We start from the raw sequence: 16,800 nt of genomic DNA, 5'->3' as shown, positions 1-16,800 counted from the left end.
TATGTCTTTTCAATATACTGTTTTTTTTATAAATATTTGTTTTAAACCATGGAGGTGAGCCAATGGATATCACACAAGCAACGTGAAAACTGCGCAATATGTTAACAGGGTTCCCGCGGGGTCTTAAAAAGCCTTAAAAGCATTGAATTTATTAATTTGGAAATAATACCTTAAAAAGACTTTAAAAAGTCTTGAATTTTGATGTCTGGGTCTTAAAAATTGTGCTGTATGTAACTTCTCCGTGTTGTAATTTTCCTCAAAAGTTTCATTTGTCAACCACGATTATTTTGATTAAATGACGTAGTATAAATAAAGAGTGGCGGAACCAATAATCGAGAACGCAATGCAGCCCCGGGTCACAGTACAAAATACTGCGAACACGTAACGTTAATGCCTTCAGTAAATGAAGATCACGGGCTACAGCATCACAACCATAGACTACAACACAACACAACACAGACCTCAAGCAACAAGCAAAGGAGAAGCGCGAAAAATCAAGGAAAATCTCAGCATTCCACAGGACAGGTTGACTGACGCTGTTATATTTTTAACGTTTGTTTTTACGTTAGTTAGCTACCAATTTCATTCTGAGGTTATGGGGAAATGTAAATTTAATGAAGCGTGGCTGGATAAAAACTCTTTTCCAGGGCTTGACATTAACTTTTTGAGGCACTTGTCCTTCGGACAAGTAAATTTATGTTTCACTTGTCCATGCACAAAAGTCACTTGTCCGGGTAAAGATTTATAATATCATTTATTTATTTTTTTGTTTTGCTAATGCAGAATTCATTGAAAGCATCCAAACACTATCAATATTAATACAATTCAGTTGAAACAGTAGAAAGAAACGTAGAAGTATAAGTAGAAAGGAACAGTAGAAGGATCTCCAGACTCATAGTATAATACAAAGTAATACTTTGCACGCTGATGTGCACAGTGTATCACCAGAGGTAGTGGTGACTCTTGGTGAAAAAAAATAAAACTATCTATCCGACAGACGCCACAGAACATTTCTCCGTCTTCATAAATAACCCAGTCGAATTCATCTTTCCATTTGGTTACAAATTTTCGTTCCCGTTTGAACTCATATGGTGCTGTTGGTGTAAGGCAGGGCTCGAAATTAACTTTTTTACTTGGTAGCACTGGTGCTCCCAACTTTAAAAAGTTAGGAGCATCCCAAAAAATTTAGGAGCACCCAATTTCTTTTTAGTTATGCACCGATCTTGATTCTTCATGGCCGATTCTGATTAACTGACATCTGACAGACGCCAGATGTTTGTACACAGCAGATGCTTTCCAGATCAAGAGCCTTTATCAGACATCTTGCAGACGTACTGTGCTATCTGAGCCGCATTGTATAGTATATTGACACGGAGGCGGCAGAATTGTATCTGACAGAATGTGCGCTGTAGCACGAAATATAGTATATTTCTTCAAAAGCAGATTGTGGAAACCTTTTAATTGTCCACAATAAAAATAAAATCGTCATTTCACACACCCCTAATTGCAGTTTGTGCAACGCCGGAACAGGGTTTGGTTGAGAGAGAGAGAGAGAGAGAGAGAAAAAAAAACCGTCCAGTTCTAAGTTAAGCGGAGCGCAGTTTCAGTGACAGGGAATGATTGACGGCTCAGGGCTCGCAAAATGTCAAAATCTCTGGTAGCCCTTCGGGCAGGTACTCATCAGAATTTGATAGCCCAAAAATTAATTTAACTAGCCCAAATTAAAAAAAAGACATTTTTTAAAAATATAGAAAATCAGATAGGAGTCTAAATGTCAATCAAAAATATTTTCAATACACAAATATAAACAAATATCAAGGAAAGAATTTTATTTCACCATTTAGTGTAGCTGCAGAATTTTAAAATATCAATTTAAGGCAATTTATGACCCTTTTTTTTAAGAGCTGCACAAGTTAAATGAACAGTATGAGTGGGGTTGGACAATGTACGGTAGAATATTAAGCCATGAAATTACATGATTTATAATTCAGATACAGACACAAAAAACAAAATATCTAATACAATGGCATTTCAACCTTTATACCATTAAAAGGGATAAATCAAGTATATAATTTCTTATATTTATATAAGATATATAACATTAGTATTACTTAATTGTTTAGATTTTTAAAAGGCAAATTAAATTATTTCACACTTACACATGGATCGATAATTCCAATAATTTGACCATAAACAGCTGAAAAAATGTATTGAAAATAAAAATTAATTTGTTTGTCACGAGGGGGCGCTTTAGGAGCGCTGAAATACTACGGTTTCCATAGTAACAGCTGTACACAAACCAGCACTAACGCCGTTTTATCAGACATGAAATGACAATGCAAACGACATGTTTCTGAGGACAGTCTGTTCCCTTCAGATACATTCATATGAAGACATCCCTGCAGCGTTTTGACTTTGAAACGTACAGTATGCATATTTATTCAATGACATCATTGCCTTTTTGAAGATTTATTCAAACCTATTGCGATCGTCTTTTCATCTCTTAAACTTATACGTTAATCAAGACTTTTAGTCTTGTACTACTATTCAGTAGTTAGGCTAGCGACAGTTTTGAAACCGAGTCGCACCACACTCATTTCTCTCACTCGCACAAATGCTTCCAAATATAATTTGAGGTCGCACCTATGGGTCGCACAGATTAATTTATCGCAATTTCGAGAGAGAGAGAGAGAGAGAGAGAGAGAGAGAGAGAGAGAGAGAGAGAGAGAGAGAGAGAGAGAGAGAGAGAGAGAGAGAGAGAGAGAGAGAGAGAGAGAGAGAGAGAGAGAGAGAGAGAGAGAGAGAGAGAGAGAGAGAGAGAGAGAGAGAGAGAGAGAGAGAGAGAGAGAGAGAGAGAGAGAGAGAGAGAGAGAGAGAGAGAGAGAGAGAGAGAGAGAGAGAGCGAGAGAGCGAGAGAGCGAGAGAGAGAGAGAGAGAGCGCACTCTCCCATGATCGAACATAGAATGCTGCTACGTCAGAGCGGCCAAAGCGTCAACAAGCTTCCTCGTACTTTTTGACAAGAGTTCTTAACGGGGCGGCCAGAGCTTCTTTGCAGCTCAAGTCGGCGGCGGTGTGAACGTACAGTAACTTCACGAGCAGGTCTTTTCCGTTCCGTGTGTGTGTGTGTCGGCGCGCTGCGCTCTCTGTTCAATATTCTGCTTGGTGTCTGCGCTGCACGTTCTGCTCTGTCGTTAACGGCATATGACGTTAATTAACATGGCATTTTATTTTGTTTGAAATTTAACTTGTCCAGTCGGACAACCAATTTTCTCTTCCACTTGTCCTACAAAAAAATCCACTTGTCCCGGACAAGCGGACAAGCCTTAATGTCGAGCCCTGTTTTCGTCATTGGTTAAAACCAGTGGACAACAACGTTTTTGAGGCTTTTTGCACCATATGCAAAAAAAAAGGATTCAGCTAGGTACAATGGGAATGAAGGCATTCTCTCCTGCGGAGAGGCCATAAGGAGAAGTTGACGGAACTGGCTGTCCTTGATAAAGAGATTGCTGCCCTGAGTGAAGAGCTAAGGAGTTGACTGTGTTTCTTAATTTAATTTATTGTTGAGTTCTGATTTTCGATGTTTATTGTTCAGGGGTCTCTCAGTTCCCCATATTCCCAGGATGGAATAAGTAGCTAGCTAATGTTAAAAAACTGTTCGGCAAACTTTCTTGTGGCCTAGTGAAATGTTTTTATTTTTCACACCTGCTTGGCTTATCTTTTACCCATTCCACATTTGAAAAATAAATGAACACAAGTTCAAGGATTTTGGTTTTTTTTGCTGGTAGGAAGTGAAGTAGGTATTAATTTTTTTATATAAATGGTCTTAAAAAGGTCTTAAAAAGACTTGAATTTAACTTGAAGAAACCTGTAGGAACCCTGTGTTAAAGTGAACGTAAAAACTGACAGTGCTTTCAGCATCTGATGTGCATTCTCTCAGAGACAATACGAGGCAATTATACTTTATATGCTGATATTAATTTAGTCCCCTAATATTTTTCTTGTGCCCCGAACATGGTGGGAAAAAATAAAAAGAAACGTATTTTGTGTAAGGTTTGTTTTTTTGAAAGACTTAAATCTCTTAATTTTCATTGATGACTGCAGTGTTATTAGGTTAAGAAAGTCTTAATTATGATTTCAGGTGGTCTTAAATGTGGGGACTGAAAGACAAGAATTGCGATGAAACTTCAAAATGCTATCCATTGAATAAACATGAGCGCTGAACGTTTCAAAATCATTTGCTGCACTGCTTTGTGTACCAATCTGAAAGCGCCTCCTGCTGGAAGAGAAACGCGTAAATGTGTAAACAGTTGTAAATGTGAACTGATGGATCCACAAGATAATGTGTTTAAAAAATTTAACAATTAAACTATTTAAACAAAGGCTGTAAAATATATGTATATGTTATTTAAGTAATATAATATTTGATTGATGATAATTGTTTAAATTAATATAATTGATTTATTCTTTGAAACTTTAATATTAATTTATGCAATTGCAATGCCTTGATTTTAGTAAGATTAGTACACAGTCATAGCCATAAATGCAATGGTACTAATAATTGGCATAATTATTTCGATGTTTCGGTTTTCGGCCTTGGTTTCCTCTTATTCGGTTTTCAGTTTCGGCCAAGAATTTTCATTTCGGTGCATCCCTAATGTAGAGTTGCATTGAATTCGCAATTTGGACCTTCAACCCGTTGGCAACCGTTGAAGTCCACTATATGGAGAAAAAAAAAAAACTGACATATTTTCCTCAAACAAATTTCCTTTTGACTGAAGAAAGAAAGACATGAACATCTTGGATGACATGCCGGTGAGCAAATTATCAGGAAATTATTACTCTGAAAGTGAGCTAATTCACTGTAGCCCAGTGTAGTTTTTCCATTCCTCACTAAACCTTTTCACTCAGCCTGAAGCCTGAATACATATTTACGTTTCCACTGTGCATGATGTGTGTATTTGAAATGCATATGCAAAGGAGATGGTGGATCAGTACATCAGGATATTCTTTACAATTTGAGCAGCATGTGTACATTATGGATTGTGTTTGAATGTGAATGAACCATATTTGCGATACGTTGAATGATGGTCTGTTTTTCTTCACAATATTTGGCAATTCAAACAGTGCATGCAAACAGCATTAGATATATTATCGTGAAGAAGATGAAAAAGAAGGAAAGACACATCTGATTTTGAATCACCCAACCAGGGCAGATTACTGCATCTTCATTATTAATGCGCAGCACCGAGTCTCACAACTTCTAAGTGGGTCACAGACTTCTGAGTCTTATATAGTGTGCTGCAGATGCCAGATTGTGGCATATATGCCAAGCCAGAGAAGAGATGAGAGGAGAGGGGTTCACAAGTTTAGACTGTTTTCACACTTGGTTTTGATTTTCCAAAAAAATATTTTCACCCCAACCAACCCTGTTTTTTATAGAAATGTGACCCTGGACCACAAAACCAGTCTTAAGTCGCTGGGGTATATTTGTAGCAATAGCCAAAAATACATGGTATGGGTCAAAATTATTGATTTTTCTTTTATGTCAAAAATCATTAGCAAATTAAGTAAAGATCATGTTCCATGAAGATTTTTTTTGTAAAATTCCTACTGTAAACCTATCCAAATGTAATTTTTGATTAGTAATATGCATTGTTAAGAACTTAATTTGGACGACTTTAAAGGTGATTTTCTCAGTATTTTGATTTTTTGCACCCTTAGATTTCAGATTTTCAAATAGATGTATCTCGGCCAAATATTGTCCTATCCTAACAAACCATACATCAATAGAAAGCTTATTTATTGAGCTTTCATATAATGTATTAGGGCTGGGCGATATGGCCTAAAAATAAAATCCCCGATTTTTTCACAAAAAATTCGATTTACGATTTTAATCGATTTTTCCCACCCTACTACTTTTAGCATGTAAAGAAACCCCAGCTTTTCCACAATATATATGGGCACCATATATTTTGCAGTATACATTGCAACTGCATCAGTGCACCAGACCCCATTCTTATCATACCAGACACAGTAAATGTTTGTAAGACAAATAAATATGAGACGGGAGGAAAATATATATTTCCATGCTTTTCTCTTGGACTTATATCGTATACAAAAATATACAATTTTGAACAGAGAAATATTAAATAACTGAAACGATCTGCCAGCAGGTGGTGGTAAGACACTGATTTAATTACTGAATCATATTCATTTGATTCGTTTGAACGGATGGTTCATTCAAGAATAATGCAAGTGACTCCTTATGAACGGGAAATTGAATCATTTCACTAGATTCATTTAAAAACGCACGTTCATTCATAAACGAAACACCGCTGTGTAGGGCTGGGCGGTATACCTTTTCATACCGAATACCGGTGTTTTTTTTTTTTAATGATATTCATTTTTCATATACCCCAATACCGGTGAGTGTGTGCGTACAAAGCGCTGGGAACACGTATGTTGACGCAAACAGAAACCGCAGCTTGCACGTGCTTGTCTGAAGCAACACATCTGAGGTGTGGACGTATTTCAGTATATCTGAGAAAGACCCAGGGTTAGCGATTTGCAAAACTTGCCGAAATTTCAAGAGGGGGTGTGTCTGCAGAGATGAGAGCAGAGATCGGCGCATTGTGCGCAGACAGATGTAGCTTTCAGTGAGAGAAAAACAATGGCTTTACTTTGGTGTTATGTCGCAATATTTTAAAGATATGTCTTTTCTATATACTGTATTTTTATTAATATTTATGTTTTAAAGTCAATGGATATCACACAAGCAACGTGGAAACAATATGTTAAAGTGAAAGTAAAAACTGACTTTTAGCATCTGATGTGCATTCTTTCAGACAATGAGAGACGATTATACTTCATATGCTGATATTAATTTAGTCCCTTAATATTTTTCTTGTGCCCCGAACATGGTGGGAAAAAAAATAAAAAAGAAACGTATTTTGTGTAAGGTTTGTTTTTGAAAGTCTTAAATAAAGCTCTTAATTTTCATTGATGACTGCAGTGTTATTAGGGGGTTATGAAAGTCATAATTATGATTTCAGGTGGTCTAAAATGTGGGGACTGAAAGACAAGAATTGCGATGAAACTTCAAAAGGCTATCCATTGAATAAATATGAGCGCTGCACGTTTCAAAATCATTTGTTGCGCTACTTTGTATACTACCATTCTGACAGCGCCTCCTGCTGGAAGAGAAACGCGTAGACTTGTAAATGTGAACTTGTGAAGAATGCACAATAAAGTGTTGTGTATTTTGACTGCAAATCATGAATTCTGATTTCTTCACCTCATTACAATTATGAGTGCCACTGTCACTTCTTTGTGAACAGCAGCATTTTGTGAGACCGATCAAACCTGGGTTAATACTAGTCCGGTCAATGTAAGCCAATATACTGCAGTAATTATTCTCTAATTTATTAGGAAATGTGGTTAACACCTAGTCATGCATGAAAAAAAAAATACCGTCATATACCGTGATACCGTATAATTTTGAAAAATACCGTGATATAAATTTTTGGTCATACCGCCCAGCTCTACCGCTGTGTTTGAGTGGAGATGCGCAGCGGCTCAGCTGAGACTTGTTTCAGACCACTTTGAACGACAAAATAGAGCAAAATCAGGCAATAGTGTTATAGTCAGACAATGTAAGTCACTTAATAATAACTTCTTGTTTATTTAACTGTTATAATAAATCAATATCTCATTTATGAACTCCCTTAAAAATGATTAAAAGCTGTCACTCATCTTAGTTTGCAATATCACTAAGATCTATTATAATAAACGAAGCTACTGCCCATTCAGTCGCTTATTGACACTCTCTCTACACTTGAGATACATTAGTCAATGTGCAAAACACATAGAAATCTTTGAAGCTCCACTCAGCGCAAATACAAATATGCTGGTCGCACTCGAGCCTTGATATGCAAATAATTCGCTATTGTCTTCAATCATCTCTCTACTCTGTTTATGTGATAAGTGAAATTGTATGTAATATAACAGGCTAACTTGCTAGCAAGCAGCTAATCATGTCCACTTTTCCGTTCTGAATACAGCGGTTAGTTAGGCGCGCCATCATGTGGTCGGACAACATTGCCATTAGTGCAATTACAATGCATCTAATATTTTCATTAAAAAATCGCGATACCTCGATTTAATAAAAAATTAAATCGTCTTAAAATGTAAATTCGAATTAATCGAAAAAATCGCCCAGCCCTATAATGTATATATCTCAGTTTTGTAAAATTTAACCTTATGACTGGTTTTGTGGTCCAGGGTTACATATGCTATTTGCTCCCATTTTGCTGATTTAATTTCTTTTTTTTTTTCTTTTTTCTTTTTTTTACTACCACTACCTTTCAATTTTTTTTTTGAAGGTTTACACATGTCCTTATACTCACCAATGATGCATTTAATAGATCAAAAATGCAGTATAAACACTAATATTGTGAAATGTTATTTTATGCAGCTAGTAATTACTTCATTAATAGGTTAATATGATTAATAGGTTACCTAATTGAGTAGAGCCCTATGAATATGTTTTATTTTGATCCAAATTCCATTTTTTAGACTTGTTTTAATGGTCTAATTATTCAAAATCATGTAACTGATGTGTTTTAAAAGTTTAATGAAAATTAAATTTTAAGGCCTTATGAAATGTTTTTTTCTCTAAAATTTTACATTCTGTTTTCTATTACTTTTTCTGGATTCTATTCTGAATTTCATTGCCTTTTAATACTCAAAAGCATCTCTAATTCATTGATTTTATACAAAAAATATATTTTATTAATTTTTTTCTAGAAATGATGTGTTGTGTATTTACATTATTCTGCTAAATAAATTCTGGTAAATAATTTTTATGGTAAATGTTCCTCTAAAAATAATGGTTTAATAATAATTTTATTATTAGTAGTAGTAGAATTAGCACTATCATTACATTAAAAAAATAAATTTCTGTCACAGTTTCTTTGAGTTAAATTGAGTTAAACTTTTTTTTTGATGGGGTGCTTTAAAGACTATTAAATTCCTGTTTGTATATGAGATGACTATATATTTTTTTTAAAAGAAGTGTTAAAATGCTCAAAATGGTCTCAGAGCAGTCCTAGAGATTGTTTATTTGTTCATGTACTCATATTAAGGCGGTAGGAGTGAAAACTGCGAGCGTTGTGCACACTTCAGTATGTGTGTAGTTAGGGCTGGGCGATATGGCTGAAAACTATATCACGATATCAGTGTTTCATATCGGTCGATATCGATAATTATTGATATTTTTATGACCCATTTAAAATAAGGACCAGGAGAAAAATATATTACACTCAAGCATTTTTATTTTAAACTTAACCTGCCTCTGATCATAATCCCCTCAGTTATTAAGACAGAAATGTCAACAACCATGGAAAACTCAAATAATTAAAATGTAAACATAAGTCTAAAGTCACAATATACACTTAATTATCTCTTAATCCTCAATTCAAACCCTATTCATTGTAGATGAAGTGAATGGTCAAGCTAATGTATGGCCCAGAAGTATGGCTTGACCACAGGTCAGAGTTTGTTGCAAAGTTCTTGGCTGATTATATTTTTTTCTGCACAGATTGCTGGTTGCCAGTAGCCAACATTACTTCTTTCCCGGTACTTTAGCCTTTACTTTGTGTAATAACAAAAATATCTATTTAAGTGAAAAAAATAAGTCCAAAACTTTCAACATTTTGAACAATAGGGCCTTACAATCTTTTTTTTTTTTTTTTCAGAAATTCTTGTTTTAATTTTTCTGATAATCAAATGAAAGCAAAATCACAGATTTATTTTTAAAAATAAAAATAAGCAGAGCTTTACTGTTAAAATTAATACATAGAAGAAAAATGATATTCAGTTAAAAAAGGTTTAATAATAATAGTATTTTTTCAACAATTAAGTGGTGACTCTTTATTTTATTTTTATCATATATATTGTTTTATGTAAGTTATTTAAATGTGAACATATAAACACCTACATTATACTGTACAGTAATACAAGACTAATATTGTTCTGTTACATGTTAAACCGTACTTTTATTTTGACAGGTTGCCGTGAAGTTTCAGTGTGTAATACAGTATGAATTATGCTAGTTTCACTAATGAAACGGTAAAATTGACAAAAAGTGACACTCACAGCAGCTTTGGAGATGTATTTATTGGAGTTTGTCTGTTCATGTGAGATGCAAAGGCCAAAAATTAGCGGGAGCGTCACGTGTGCAGTATGCGTGTAGTGAAAATAAAACGCGTCTCCTCCATTCATACAAGGCAAACGGAACATGCAGGATTCTTATTGAAACGGTCTTTTTGCATTTCAGTTTTCACAGACACTAGTCCATATCGCGATCTGAATTAATTAACAGACCGACTTTTGATTTATTGATCCAAAAATCGACGAATTCCGCGGCATTCCGCCCTATAGTAAAGTCCGTTTTTATGAATGGAGTCCGCGATCCCGTCTGTGATTAGACATTGTAAATGCGCGATCATGTAGAGACAGAAACCAAATGCCTTCGTGTAAATAAGATAAATAACATAAGGCTATTTAGTTTGTTTAATACAACAACATGGACCCGTTCTGTAGGAAAGATAACCTTAATTTCTATTGTGATCTGGCGCTATGAACTGAACGTTAAAGGGGGGCTGGGCGGGCCGACGAAGAATACAAAATATCGAACGTTTTATCGAACACATTTTTTATTGATATCGATCTCTTGTCTATCGCGATATATATCGTTATCGTTTTATCGCCCAGCCCTATGTGTAGTAAACGAAACCGTACGTCTGCGCCATTCATTCACACAGAGCCAGAACTCATATTTAAATAGTATTTTGCAGCTTAATATTTACAGACTAATCCATGTCGCATTTAAATGTACTGACCTACATATTCTCATTATACAGTAAATTCTGTCTTGCCAGATGTTGTTCCCCAAACAAATGTCTAAATTGAAGGCTTGAAATTATACATTATGCCAGCTAAATCAATGCTTGTCTATCTATTTCGATGTGGTTACTCAGCAAAACCAGGTAAACTGCACATGTAACTAAAGTTTGATTGTGTTCCTCCTATTTTTAGTTTGTTGACTTGGTATGAGGAACTGCGGCCACATGATATTTTGGTGAAGAAAACTTCTAAGGCATCTTGGACAAACCAGTTAAAAAGCCATTAGGTGTGTTAGAACGGATTGTTTTCTTAGAAAACAGAATGTCCTTGATTCAAATCAATCATGTCACTAAAAGTAAATCAACATCATTATCTTACTATGTAAACTATGTATTAATCTTCTTATTGAAGGTACTGCTTGGTGACTTTAAGCCATTTTTACTGGCTCTAAGATTTGGTTTTATTTATTTTGGAAGTAGGGCTGTCATTACTCTATTTAGAGGCATAGTTCAGCGAAAAATGAAAATTGTTATTAATTATTCGCCCTCATATTGTTCTTAACCCACAAGACTTTTGTTCATCTTCGGAACCTCCATAGACAGCAATGTAACTGTAATGTTCCCAGGCCCAGAAATGTAGTAAGAACATCATTAAAATAGTCCAAGAATACTTTTTGTGCACAAAGAAAACAAAAATAAGTGACCTGGGAACATTTCAGTTACATTGCTCTCTATGGAGGGTCAGAAAGGTCTGGAATTTCATAAAAAAAATCTTAATTTGTGTTCTGAAGATGAAGGTCTTATGGGTTTGGAATGACATGAGGGTAAGTAATTAATGACTTTTAATGATTAAATCTATTAAAATAATATATTGAACCATCGCTTTAACTTGAGTGCTCGGTTTCAAATGTCCTTGATTACAATTACTCAGTAAAGTAATTTCCCGATTAATAGTCACTATAATCAATAATGACAGCTTTAATAGGCAGACCAGAATTTTAAGACCTGTTGAGACTCAAAGCCTTGTTTTTGTGATGTTGCAGATAAACATAATGCAACAAAATTGCTTATTTGGCATGCATGCATAGTTACACCTTCTCTCTCTCTCTATTTTTCACTGTCTCAGGAGCCAGTCATGCCAGCCAGTGTGCGTACTGGGACCCCAAAGGACTCTGAGATGTCTGAGCTCTTCTACAGAGATGATCCTGAGAAGCTCTTCACCGATCTACGGGAGATCGGACATGGCAGCTTTGGAGCTGTGTACTTTGTAAGCAAGCCATGCCGATATTTGTGTGCCATGGATGTTTTCGTACATATGTGTTTTGAGGCTCTACATTACCGTATTTTTCTTTCAGGCTCATGATGTGCGTTCAAATGAAGTGGTGGCCATCAAAAAAATGTCTTTCAGCGGCAAGCAGTCCAATGAGGTCAGACTTGGGAATAAAATACAATTTGAATCTCAATTTTCAATCCATTTAATTGGATTGGATTTGATTGATGTAAACAAATCACGTTTTTTTCCCCCTAGAAATGGCAGGACATCATAAAGGAGGTGAAGTTCTTGCAGAAGCTCAGACACCCCAACACCATCGAATACAAAGGGTGCTACCTCAGAGAGCACACAGCATGGGTAAGTGCTTGCGCATATGTGTGTGAGCGTCGTGTTTGTCTGACGTGTGCTAATGTTGTCCGTCTCTCCCGTTAGCTGGTGATGGAGTACTGTCTAGGATCAGCCTCTGATCTTTTAGAGGGTGAGTAGTTCATGCTTACCCTTCCTCACGTCCTCATTTCTTTTCAAGTAAAGCTGTTATGCTCTGCCTCAGCCACCTTGTCTGACATTAGAGATGTCCCTTTATATTTGCTGTGCTGTAGTTGTACCATCATCAGTTCGTATAGAAACATGCAGGTGTAAATATTGTAATATCACATTTCTGGATTGTGTTATTTTCCCATAGTGAAATATTTTGTCTTTTTATCCTACAGTGCATAAAAAGCCTCTGCAGGAGGTGGAAATAGCTGCTATTACCCACGGTGCACTTCAGGGCCTCGCCTACCTTCACTCTCATAACATGATACACAGGTGAGACCCTTTTTGCTTTTCTGTTATTTGGATTTCTGTTTTTATCGTTACATCTGCTCTCTTTGTTGAACTATCTCAGCTTTTTGTCAATAGCTTTGTTTTCATTTCAGTTCTGAAACATGCATCGTTTTTTATTTCTTTCTTTTTCTGTTTCCAGAGATGTGAAGGCAGGTAATATTCTGCTAACTGAGCCTGGTCAGGTGAAGCTCGGAGATTTTGGCTCTGCCTCAATCATTTCTCCTGCCAACTCTTTTGTGGGTACACCTTACTGGTAAGTTGTAAATGCAATTGATTATTTGATTACAGTGTTGAATGATTGATTTTACTTGAAGTGAATGAATGCAGTGAACTCGTTTATTGCATGTGCTGTGAGTTAAGCTGCGTTTAGGAATGCAACGGCCACCAGTTGTGCTTTATTTTCATGGCAGATGATTACAGAATTTCAGTAGATTTGTAGTGCGATGCGTTTTTGTAAGCCTGTTTTCACTGAAGCTAGAGTTTTACATCAAAATAAAAGCTCTACTGCTGTTTCCGTCCAAATAAAAGCTTAAAAGTGCAGTATGAATTGCTGATAGCTAGCAGTTTGAATGGGTAACGTTACTGCAGTCCAAATTCAAAACATCTCTTTCAAGTGTAAAAATTAGGAAAGAAGTGTTGTAATTTCACTCAAGTAGTGTAAAGCAAAAAATAATAAATTTCTTTTGCAATTTATGGCTATTACTTTCATAGGAATAACAATAATGTAAAATTGTTGTTGTCGTTGTTATATTCTAATTAGTTTGTCTTCCTAAAACGCCAGTGTTCATGTAATTTAGACTTAGACCGTATACCACGAATAAAAAGAGGGTTGAGTCCCCTTTAGAGTTCAGGTTCAGTCAATTCACTAGCTTTTTTCTGTTTTATTAGTTGAGAACATGGGTGGAAGCTATTAATTTTGAACTCTCAAAGTGCATTAGATAGAATAATTAACTTTTGAAATGTACAAAATTCTTCATTTTTTTTTTGAATATCGCAATAAATATCATATCGTGAATTACACATTGAGATATTATTGTATCGTGAGATTTTGATATCGTTACATTCTTACATTTACATTGTTACAGAAATTTATATTTCTAATAAATGATGTTCCTGTAAACTTTGAATTCATCGAAGAGTCCTGAAAAAATCAAAGTTTACACAAAAATATTGAGCAACAGAACCATTTTCAAGTAACAGGAAGATGATATTCATAATAATGTTTTTTGTTCTGTATTTTTGAGCAAATAAATGCAGCTTAGGTAAGCATAAGAGACTTCTTTTAAAAACATTAACATTTTACACCTACCCCAAAGCAGTAGTTATAAAGACACTTTTAATGCACCACACAGATGCAGTTTGCATAGATAAATGGAAATCTACAACTTCTAACACCATTTTGCTTCTAAAATTTAAATCCAAGATGCTATTGAAATGCTTTAAAGGAAAAGTTCACACAAAAAAAAAAAAAAAAAACGAATACAATCTTGAGGTTTATTTAAAAAATGTCCTCCTGGCTCTTCCAAGCTTTATAATGGCACTGAATGGGTGTTGAGATTTTGAAGCCCAAAAAAGTGTGTCCATCCATCATAAAAAGTACTCCACATGGCTACGGGGGGTAAATAAAGGCCTTCTTAAGCAAAATAATATCCATGTTATAACTTTATAAATCATAATCTCTTGAAAGTGAGCAAAACACTGGTCAAAAATTAAAAATACAAAATGAAGGTTTTGAAAAGATAAATGTCGGAGGATTTCGATAGAAGCCAAGAGGAGACTGGTTTTCCTTTGCTGTAAACAAAACGTGGTTCTCGCAAGACTAGCGTATTCTCACTGGAGCTTCTCACATCCGTTGGAATGCCACTCTTGCTACATCAATCTACTTTAGAAGGCCTTTATTAACCCCCCGGAGCTGTGTGGAGTACTTTTTATAATGAACACACTCTCTTTTGCTTCAAAATCTCAACCTCCATTATAAATGGCTTGGAGGAGCCAGGACATTTTTAAATAGAACTGATTGTATTCGTCTAAAAGGCTAAACTATCTCTTTAACACTATACTTGCAAGTCATGACAGGGATTGCAAACAGGTCTAGTAACAAAGCTTTAAAAAACAAAAAGCTAATGGCCAATTAAAAAGCACATTATAGCAGTCACATTGCTGGCTATAAAATCTAAGTTTTAAATCTCCAATTTTTGTCCCAGTTTTTTGTCCATAAATGGTCTTGGATGAATTCTTTGCAGAAGATTGTTTATTTTCAAAAGAGCAAAGACAATCCAGTTTATCACAATCCATCCCCTCTCGTGTTTAGGATGGCGCCAGAAGTGATTCTAGCCATGGACGAGGGGCAGTATGACGGGAAGGTGGACGTCTGGTCTCTTGGCATCACCTGCATCGAACTAGGTTTGTGATGGTTTAAAACTGATCCATGACTTCCCACCTTCCACTGACCCCTGAAACTTCAGGTCATGTTGGGTATTAAGAGGGTTTACGTAGGCCATCGTGTTTCGCTGCTTGGGAGTCTGTGTTGTGTCTACGTCTTTTGCTAGGGAAAGGGATTTGGGTTTTAGTGACTAAGCTGCTTTGGGTTGTAAGCTAACTTCTACTCCTCTTTCCCTTGGTCTCACCCTCTTTTTCAGTCACCCTCAACCTCCCAGCGTTTTCAGTTATTCACTCATACCTCTTAGTCTCTCTGTATTTCATTGCAGTAGTCATTCTGGTCTCTCATCCTTTTCTTCTCACTTAATGTTCCTTTTTGTGTGTGTGTTTGCACTGGTTTTATTTTTCTATTTGTCTTTCTCTCTAGCTGAAAGGAAGCCACCCTTGTTCAATATGAATGCTATGAGTGCCTTATACCACATTGCGCAAAACGAAAGCCCTGTCCTGGCGTCAAACCACTGGTGAGAACTTTGGTCTGGATTTTTTTTTTTCCTGTTCTGTTATTGTCTTATCTTCACCATTTGGTTTAGTCTTTTTCTACTGCAGTTGAAATCAATTTATTTTTGGACTGTGTACGTGTAATAAAAAGAAATGTTCTTTGATTCTGAGAAAAAACAAGATTTAGGTTTGATGCAGTAAAAGTTAGAGTTGAGCTGTTTGTCTCTATTCAAGCTGCTTTCCCTCTCTGCTGAGAGACTGTTATGCAAAGCTTGTGAATGCCGTGAGAAGGAGAAACCAAGATCGAGGTCATATACTGCCGCACATAAGGTTTTGAGGGCTGTCCGTTTCAGTGGCTTTCTCTCTCATTCATAATCCCGTCTAAAAGCAGCCGTCAGGCTGGGAACATTTCTATTAACACTGTAAATCACTGCAGTAAAACAATATGATGTGTTTACGATCTCTTGGCTGAAGAATAAAGCAGCATAATCAAGTACTTTTTGTACTGCTCAATTAATTGGAAGTTGCTGGCTGGAAGCCTTCCACAACAAATTTCAAGATGGCTGAGCCTGTCCATTTGTCTATTGAAAATAAGATTGATACTGAATTTTAAATGACTGTTTTTTTTGTATTACAGTGTCTTTTATGTATTGTGTGTATGTTTAACTTTTCTTTTGTCGCTCCCTTTCCTTAATGCAGGTCAGACTACTTCCGTAACTTTGTGGACTCTTGTCTTCAAAAGATCCCTCAGGACAGGCCTACCTCAGATGTGCTGCTCAATGTGAGACTTAAAAACACACACACATTTTCTGATTCATTCTTTCATTCACATATGTTCTCTCCTCCCTCGGGTCTTCTAGCTAGGCCTGTCGTCATTACCTAATCGCCCTGTCATGATTAGTTTGAATTAACCCCAATTA

At 35.9% G+C, this 16,800-nt stretch overlaps 1 protein-coding gene across 2 annotated transcripts in view; it reads left to right on the top strand.

The window, feature by feature from the left end:
* The window catches only part of taok2a (TAO kinase 2a), a 45,610-nt gene that overhangs the window by 13,630 nt on the left and 15,180 nt on the right, over nucleotides 1-16,800 (top strand). For both annotated transcript variants that reach the window (XM_073842148.1, XM_073842140.1), the window contains exons 2-10: nucleotides 12,032-12,172; nucleotides 12,261-12,332; nucleotides 12,434-12,535; nucleotides 12,611-12,656; nucleotides 12,889-12,985; nucleotides 13,143-13,256; nucleotides 15,315-15,406; nucleotides 15,810-15,903; nucleotides 16,580-16,661. In XM_073842148.1, the coding sequence (XP_073698249.1) occupies nucleotides 12,041-12,172; nucleotides 12,261-12,332; nucleotides 12,434-12,535; nucleotides 12,611-12,656; nucleotides 12,889-12,985; nucleotides 13,143-13,256; nucleotides 15,315-15,406; nucleotides 15,810-15,903; nucleotides 16,580-16,661 (831 nt within the window). In that variant the 5' untranslated portion in view covers nucleotides 12,032-12,040. The remainder of the gene's footprint in view (nucleotides 1-12,031; nucleotides 12,173-12,260; nucleotides 12,333-12,433; nucleotides 12,536-12,610; nucleotides 12,657-12,888; nucleotides 12,986-13,142; nucleotides 13,257-15,314; nucleotides 15,407-15,809; nucleotides 15,904-16,579; nucleotides 16,662-16,800) is intronic.

This window comes from Garra rufa, chromosome 1, assembly GCF_049309525.1.
Source record: "Garra rufa chromosome 1, GarRuf1.0, whole genome shotgun sequence".
Lineage (NCBI taxonomy): Eukaryota > Metazoa > Chordata > Actinopteri > Cypriniformes > Cyprinidae > Garra > Garra rufa.
The sequence above is the reverse complement of the archived record's forward strand: the minus strand, read 5'-3'. Positions and strand labels throughout refer to the sequence as shown.